Source organism: Maylandia zebra, linkage group LG6, assembly GCF_041146795.1.
Source record: "Maylandia zebra isolate NMK-2024a linkage group LG6, Mzebra_GT3a, whole genome shotgun sequence".
Lineage (NCBI taxonomy): Eukaryota > Metazoa > Chordata > Actinopteri > Cichliformes > Cichlidae > Maylandia > Maylandia zebra.
Window position 1 is genome coordinate 19,211,868 of NC_135172.1, and position 8,854 is coordinate 19,220,721.

The 8,854-nt window shown below is 38.9% G+C and overlaps 1 protein-coding gene across 2 annotated transcripts in view; it reads right to left on the reverse strand.

Annotated features, from left to right (window-relative positions):
* Positions 1-7,586, reverse strand: part of arhgap10 (Rho GTPase activating protein 10) — a 51,569-nt gene extending 43,983 nt beyond the window's left edge. Inside the window, exon 1 of one of the 2 annotated variants that reach the window (XM_004549325.4) lies at positions 6,863-7,586. In XM_004549325.4, the coding sequence (XP_004549382.1) occupies positions 6,863-7,016 (154 nt within the window). In that variant the 5' untranslated portion in view covers positions 7,017-7,586. The remainder of the gene's footprint in view (positions 1-6,862) is intronic. The other variant, XM_004549324.4, reaches the window with a different exon arrangement.
* Positions 7,587-8,854: the final 1,268 nt, after the last annotated feature.

An 8,854-nucleotide genomic window follows, 5' to 3' on the forward strand; every position in this document is an offset into this window, starting at 1 on the left:
CAAGTGTGCTGGGTGAGGCTACGCTGTCAGTAACAGCCAAGAGGCTGATCACAATATTTCAGTGTCTGAGGTATTCTTCCCCCCTCAGACACCAAAAATGCTTTTCTTTCATTATGCAGTGAAAGGTGTCCTCACCAAAAAAGGAGCCCTTGAAACACTGCAATGTAATATACTTTTATAGTAGACCTCTTCCTTGGAGAGAGAGATAAGGAGCGTTCCTCCCACATGACTTCACGTCTTGTGCTAATGCGATTTTAATGAAAGATTGTGATGTGGCTCTTTGGCAGAATCAGTAATGTGATTACAGAGATGAGCAGTGAGCCAAAGCACACTATGGCAGGCTACTCTTAAACCTGTCTACCAGACAGAAAGAGACCTTCACATCGCTGGGCTTTCAATGTGGAACCAAAAGTGAAACTACAAAAAAAATTACACTTATGGAATTGTTTTTCTGAACTGTTTGGTCAATTTACCTGAGCAAGTCCAGCTGTGGAAGAGACAGGCCTGATCTTGCTGCAACTTTGTCTAACTTCAGTTTTCCAGATTATTACAACACGAAAACACAATTTGCAAGGGGCAGTGGAGAAGTGAGCAGTGACAAGACTGCCCAAATAACAAGATCTTCAGAAACTGAGAACTCAAAACTTCCTGGGGGAGCAAAGAAGGTTTACTAAAGACAACAGTGACGTGTAGCTGAGAGGGTACAGACAGGACACAGTTCCTGTGGAGGAAACCCTCTGAAACAGAAGCACATCTGCATGCTGCTCCTCTAATGGGCACTTCCATGTCATGCCTCTCTGGCCCAAGGCCCCGCTTCAAAGTTTCCTCCCAGAACCAAGGACTTTCCATACTGGCACATCCTCCCAGCTGTAGCAGCCAAGGGAGTTACTGAAAGGCTGAGAACTGAATGGATTTCTAGAACAACAACTGTGCTTTGAACTGCCCAAACAACTGAGCCTTCTGAGGGCAACACTAAAGGAAAAAAGAATTATCATGAAACTAAAAAATCTATACCTAAATTGCATTCAAGATTAAATATGTTAGTGTTCACTGCAGACCTCTAAATAACACATCTGTACAATACTGTCGAGTGTTGCAGCTTATTGTGAAGCGGATAGTGGCCTGCAGATTAAACAGCTTAGCGGCCTCAAATCATGTCTACACATCAAGAAAAAGCACACAATCTTGCATCTAGATATGTGGCCCTTTTAACTTCAAAGTTGCAAACTACAAAAAGCATACTCAGAAGAAAACTTCTGATTGTTTGTAGGATTCTCTCTAAAAAGACTAACCAAACACAGTGTCTCATGAGACTGTAACCCTATTATCAGAGTGTATCCACCTAAACAGAGCTAGACTGTGATTGAGCTCCACCCTACGAATGTACATTAACAACGCTGTACCTTACTTAAACTTTAGGTATAGCCCAAAATACTATAAACTTAGTAATACCCCTGTGCTTAGAGAAAGGCCCTGTTCACACCCAGCATTAACTTGGGTGGTCTTGCAATAAGTGGACAGCTTCACAGTACAGATGTAAAGACACTTAGGATGCATTCAGCCATAGCCGTTTTGTTTCCTGTGTACTGGACTACACTAAAGGACCGCCTAAACAACTGGCATGTAGATCCATGAAGGACCTCTGCAAACAAATCAGGAGCGGTAAAAGGCAGATTTTGTCACTTTGAAAACATCTAAAGACTTTTCTACTGCCCACTGAAAACTGATGTACTTTGATCAAATCACCCAAGAAATAGCTATGCCAGCTATGAACAGGATCAAAAGTTTAGAGCAGCGCGACAGACTTTAAATCTATTATTCTATTTTAAGAATCAGAATATTTGTAGAAAATTATCTGTAGAGCTTTCAATCCATTTTAGGCCATCAAACTCTACTACCTTCAGTTATTGAGCTGACAGTTCTGACATTACAATAACAACCCATTAAATTACAATTAATTGCAATAATTTATTTTATTTTTTCAGTTATACTAAACAGACACATACTTACAGTTTGACAGAAACTGGAAAGGACTATATGAATTGTGAGGTTTACTTAAAACTCATTAAATTGTAATATATCTATATCATGGCTAAAGCACTTCTGGATGGATGCAAACTGCATTTCGTTGCCCTGTGCATGTGCAATGACAATAAAGTTGGATTCTATTCTATTCTAAATGTTATGAGTTTAGCTTGTACAACCATCCTTGACAACAATATCTTGAAGTAACCATTTTCTGTATGGCCATCAGTCTCTTACATCATTGTAAGATAGACTTTTAAGACTGTGCACATTAAGGTTTGTGGACATTTGTAAATGCACATCTCTCTTAATGTCCCACCACACCATTTCATTCAAGTTCAGGTGTAGGACTTGGCCATTGCAACAATCTGATTTTCTTCTTTTTCAGCCATTCTGTTGCAGATTAACCATTGTGCTTGGCATAACCCAATTTGAATCAACCTTGAAATGAAATGAGGCCATCTGTTTGACAGCTAAATTTGGACTAACCTTTAGCTGTCATACAGATGGCCTCATTTCATTCTGCAATACTTTGGTATACAGAGGAGTTTGTAGTCAACTCAGTGACTGCAAGGTGCCCAGGCCCAAATCAATACCCCTCTACCACCGTGCTTGACAGTTGGTATGAGGTGTTTGTACTGACATGGTGTGCTTGGTTTCCATCAAACATTGTGTTGTATCTTACAGCCAAACATTTCTACTTAGGTCTCATCTGTCTAACGGACATTGTTCCAGAAGTCTTAGGGTTTGTTCAGATGCCTCTTTGCAAATCTAAGAAAACACTTTCTCCAGCCAACTCTCCCAAACAAGCCAAATGTGTTCATGTTTTTCCTAATTGTATTGCCATGAACTTTAACATGCTGCAGAGTAGGGCTGTGTGATATGACCAAAATCTCATATCCCGATATAAGATATAAGACATCTATCGTCCCGATAACGATATAAATCACAAAACTTGAACATTTTCTGTAAATTCTGTGAATCTCGGGCAGCTCGACTTGCGGGAAGTGTTTCCAGCTGGGCATCGTGTACGTGGAGTCGAGTGTTTTAACCGATGCATGAAACTATACATTTTTAGACACAACTTGTAACGGCCGCTGTTTTCTTTGTGAGTATTTATTACACGGCGTGCTGCGGGGAAAAGCCTGTTCTAACGTTTGAGTCTAAGGTTTATTTTTTAGCACCTGTCAGCTCTTTTTTGCTTCTCATCCGTAAACACTCTGCAGTTTATTTTGAAAAGTCTCTACAGGATCTTCAGCTTTATTGTGAAAGGTTTATGTGGAAAATAAACAAGCGGACACGCGATGGTTTTACTGTCGCTGTTGCTAACGACAACGCATAAAAACAGGCGCTTGTTGTTGTTTTTTTTATCCTAACAACAAAAATATTCTTTTGCTTAAGACAAAAAAGAAAAAAAGAACTACAACCATCAAACTTGAGGCAATGATAAATTATTGAAATTGATGACGCTTAATTTGATCATCTGTTGTTCACCAATAGAAGAAAGCCTACTCCACCCTGGACAGACTAGCTTTGTTTTAAATTAACCTTCAGCACAGCACAAAGAACAGCCTAAAATAGAAATAGAAATCAAAAAGTTCTGCTTTAAGTCTAGATAACATCTAAAGCAATCAAGCCATGTCTAACAATCTGCTGCAGTAGCTCTATAATGTTTAAATTGCTCTATTGCTGCCACTACCAAATAGTGTAAATGGCTCCTGATTAGAATGATAAAAATACACCAAAAACAGTTTTGTTGACAAAATAGTTTCCATTAAAGGCTTCAGCACAGGCCAAGTGAATTAGGCTGAGCAAACTTCATTAATGTCAAAACATAACCATCACTTCCTTCCTGAAACAGATTTTGCAATAGTCCCATTGGGAGAGCATGACCAGGGTTTCCTATTTCTTGTCATTTTCTAAAAACACCAACACAGACTTAGTGAAAGCAGTGATATGCTACCATCCTGACTCTACTTTAAATCAAAGCAAAAAAACTACAGTCAAATACGATGCTAAATACAAGATACCACATGCCATACTGAAACTAGACACTATGTCACTGTGCCAGTTTATACCAACACAGCAGTGCACCAACATCACATCAACTGCCAGTGAGTCACCACAACACTGCGGAGGCTATTCAAATTTTTTGTTGGTGCAAGTAAAATAATAATACTACCAACATTTCACCTTGAGCATCTGCAAAGGTCTGAGGCATATGTGACTGTATTGACATCTGCACACCCTCAACTGTAATGACACCAGCTATGGACCCATTTTCCAAGAGGATTGAAAAGTAGCATTGTAAAAATCCTAGCTGAGGGGTCCGTGTACATGTCCACAGTTTACCATAACTCTGGCCTAAGGCATGAGAAAGTCACAAAAATTACAGCAGGCATTATTAAACGTACATAACATAAGGACAGTTTCCTCATGTTCAATCAATGTGACAGTTGTATAGATGAAACATGTTTAGACAACTTTAACCAAAATGTCCTTTTAGAGGGTACACAACTATCCTCCTAAGATCTTTACTCAGATTGAAAGAATTTAAGTTTATATGTTAAGTTTTAAAGTTTAAGTGTCAAGGGAGTCACTATGATGAGGGGGGTCAGAGTAGCAAAGAGCTCCAATGAGACCATGGAAACATTCAAAAAGGCAAAGAAACAGGCCGACAATCCCGGCTGTGCACAAAAAAGCAGCCAAGTAATAACACAATCAAGAAAAACATTTTTAAAAATGGACTTTCCAACATGAAACTTTACTATCTGCAAATATTTCTCAAAACTGTGTCCAAAAATGTAATTTATTGAATAGTTTCTGATACATAAAGTGCAAATAATGCACTATTGTGCGCGGAGCCCTTGTCCAGCAAACCTCTCAGTTGTGAGGGGAAAAACTCACGCTCAATGCAGCCACACATGGCTTAGGGCGCGGCCCGCCCAGTCAGAAAGCAAAATATGGTGACTTCTGTGCCTTTAATGTATGCATTTAATAGCTTGCTAAAGGTCCTATTTACGTATTTGGATCATTACTAAACCACAAACAATTCAAGTTAAAAAAAATTTAAAAACTAAAAAGAAATGAAAATTGTTTTGTTGCATGTAAATCTACAAGTTTTTTAAATTTCTGGGGGAAAAGAAAGGGAAATTATGAACTGCAGATTTTAAGTCCATGTAGAATACACATCTATAACATGAACAACTTGATGTGATACATATTTTTGAGTCACACATATTTTTTCTAATTAAAGCACATTTAAGTGACCTAATGAACAAACAAGCACACACCACATAACAACCAGTTAATATGCACCTTTGTAACCAAAAGAAAAGATTTTAAAAAATGCACCACCTCAACTTTATGTTAAAGCAACGTAATTAAAATAAAAAGACAATCGATACGCATTTAAAAATACATAAAAGGTTAAAATATTTTAAGCGCCAAAGGCTTTTTTGTAAGCTAGAGTGTGGCTAAGACTGAATCTCAAGACGAGATGCAAAGATAACTTTAACGCCACAAACTGTTTGCATCAAGAGTACAGTTTTCATGTACATGCAAGAAAACTTAAGTATCTCACATACCACACACCTTGTCCTTCCAATAAAAAAAAGCTTAGGATATAAATAGAAACATCAAGCTCAAAATCAGAGAGCCAGTTTTGAAAATCAGTCAAAATATTTTGTTGCTGTAGGAAACACTAAACCAAACTCATATACTTATAATCTTATGTTTGTGACACGCTAATACTTTACAATATTAACCCTTTGCCTCAAAGTCTGCTCATGCAGTGCTTGTGCACTGTGTAGTCAGCATGAAAAAACAACTAGTAAATGTGAGCTTTGGGAGACTTTAGGCTTTTCTAGAAGCAAGTATGAAAATCATACCTGACACTAACCAGCAGCACAGACAGACAAAGCAAGCCTGAGGGTAAATTTTAGCCCCCCATCAGCATAAAAAAGTTCACTAAAATAGGATTGGTATTATTTTAAACCTTTCAGATACAGTGTTTCAGAAACTAGAAATGATTCATGGCATTTCCAGCAAGGCAAAGCAGTCTGTTTTATAAGTGTTTAAGTCCTGGCGTTAAGCACAGGGCAACCTACAGACAAGCCCAGCCCATGAGATTAGAGTTCAAGGAGATAATGTAATCATTTTTAACCCAGCTGAGGTGTGTGACTGAACAAATAGTGTAAGGTGTTATTAAAAAAAATCCAGAGCACTGGTTCACACCGACTCAAAACTTTCCCCATAAAATAAAACAAAAACTTACATTTGTTTCCCCCACATTATCTCGTCTTACAATAACCCTTCAGCTACTAACGAGCGCCTCATAAACAGAGACGCTACAAGCTCTGCAGTTTCTTATTAGGTTTTCGTTTTTCACTTCTCTTGTATTTCAGGTGCTTTCCCCGAGTGTCTTTGCTTATTTCTCAACTTTATTCGTCTCATCGCTAATTTTTATCTTTTTTTTTCCTGTTTGTTTAATTAGCATTATTTTTAAAACACGGGCGATATGTCTGGAGCAAACTTTGATGAATTAAAACACAAACGTTACACTCTGCGAAGGGAGTGGACTCTCAGTCATGTACACATCCCCAAGTTTAAGGATATTTGCACTGAAGCCCGGCACTGCAAAGTGTTGACAAATTGAGCCAAACTGACAGACCAGATCTAAAAACGTTTTTCCTCTACATGTCCATTATATTCCTCACACCTAGCTTCAATTAACCTCAACAGCCTCGCTCATAACATAATCAGTGCTGAGTGCTCGATTTGTCTGTGACTCACTGATTTTCTTGCACCATTTGAATATTAAAAACGTCAAACTTACGCTTGGTTGCATTGATGAGGTTCTTCCCATCTTTGTACAGCTCTTTGATAAACCTGTTAGTTTTGTCCAGCTCTGCTTCGTGTGACTTTATTTTGTCCCTGAAGCTCGGGCTGTCCAGATAGCACTCACTAAATTCCAGCGGGTGTAGTCCCATTGCTGTGACAGATTGATAGCTTCGTTTTCAAACAACGGAAAACTCACACACGGAAAAAAAAAAGAAGCACAACAAATCCAGGTTCAGTTTGCAATTCGAGCAAATAAATAGTCGCTGCTGTTAAATGACGGGTCGTTTTTTAGGAGTCTTCGAGTCGGGCTGAGAAAGCATAGCTACGTGAAGAAGTAGCAGCAGCAGCTAACGTTGTTTAGCATGGTAACTTCTGACAAGGGCTCATGGGTGTAGTTCCACGGCTGTCAAATAAAACCAGAATGACTAGCAAGTGTAACGGTTAAGAAGTGATAAAGATACGATATCGCCTGAAGCATTCATCGGAAGTCGGTTGACACCAGTGGTCAAAAAGTCAGAGTGTGCTGTGTCCAATTTTTTCCTTCCTCCATCAAATGTACTCCACCTAGCTAAAGTGACAGATTGAGAAACTCCGCTACTGACATCTGCGTGCGTGTTGCAAACTTCTGCCAGCAGAGTTTTGCGCCAGATAGCTTAGTCAGGATACTTCCGCCGTCGTTTCTTCGCGTGCCCAATGACCGTTGTTTTCGTTTTGTGGTGGGAACAATGGGGGTAATTGCAGGTTTTATTTAACTGAAAGGAATAGTAGTATACTATAACGTGGCTGAAAGGTTGTTTTGCGCTGGAGAATCAGGCGGTGCTAACTTTACAGGTTTTTCTTTGGAAAATCAAAGCTCCCCTCTGGTCCTGTGTGGGCTGAGGATTGAAGGATTGCCATCCTTACTGTAATTTCTTTATGGTTTGATTCTAAGGGAACACATTTTCTCTTATTTATTGATTTATTTATTTATTTTTTGCTGGTTTTATGCCATAGGTCTGCAGGTTTTTTCAAGTTTTTTCACTGCAGTCCTTGTACCTGACCATTTTCAGAAAATATTTTTTAAGCCATTCAAGAGTGACCTGAGTCATTCAAGCCTATAAAAGACATCTAACACAAGGGATCAAAAGGTGTTGTGTCTGCACAAATATAACAAAGGCCCACTTTCAGTTTGTATCTATAGGATCTTTGTTACTAGCAACCCATTACAAACAAAACGAAAATGTTCTCGGGGCAGCCATAGGAAACAGCTTGACTGGGAGTAAAGTGTTTTTGCACCAATGTACTTACAATAAAAAATTTAAAAGAAAATGTGCAAGTGGATGACAGAAGGAGACGTGGAAGGCTTTAAAAAAAGAGCTATTGTAAATTATCAATATATGAAAGCCATGACCTTAATGAGTGTGAGTGTGTGTGTGTGTGTGGGGGGGGAGATCCATCAGAGACTTGACATCTGGCCATTTAGTTGATCCATTTACTGTTTACTATAATGGTATCAGTGGCAGAAGATTTTCTTAAGGAAGAACCAAGGTATGCTAAATTACACAAAGACTCGACTGAAGATCAGCAGCAACAGGTCTGGTCATGAATCCAAATTTGAACAGGTCATCAATATGTGTAGAAAAGGTCAGGAGAGGTCTAGAGGCATCTTTAGGATAAAACACGGTGGGGACTCTGTAATGGTTTGGGGCTGCATTTCTGCCAGTGGTTTTGGGGATCCTGTAAAAACTGATGGAATTATGAACACAGTAAAGTAGAGTCAGATTTTGATTTACTATGTAATACCATGTGGAAAACATCTAATTGGCAACAGCTCAATTTCTCATACTAATGCTGTGAGACATCTAAATAGAAAAACACACAGGAACACTATCAGTCATGGTCTGGCCTCCCCAGAGCCGTACCTTGATATTATTGAATAGGTTTGGGATCATCCTGACAGAGAACAGAACAAAGGGCAGCCAACATCCAAAGAAGAGTTTTGAATGTC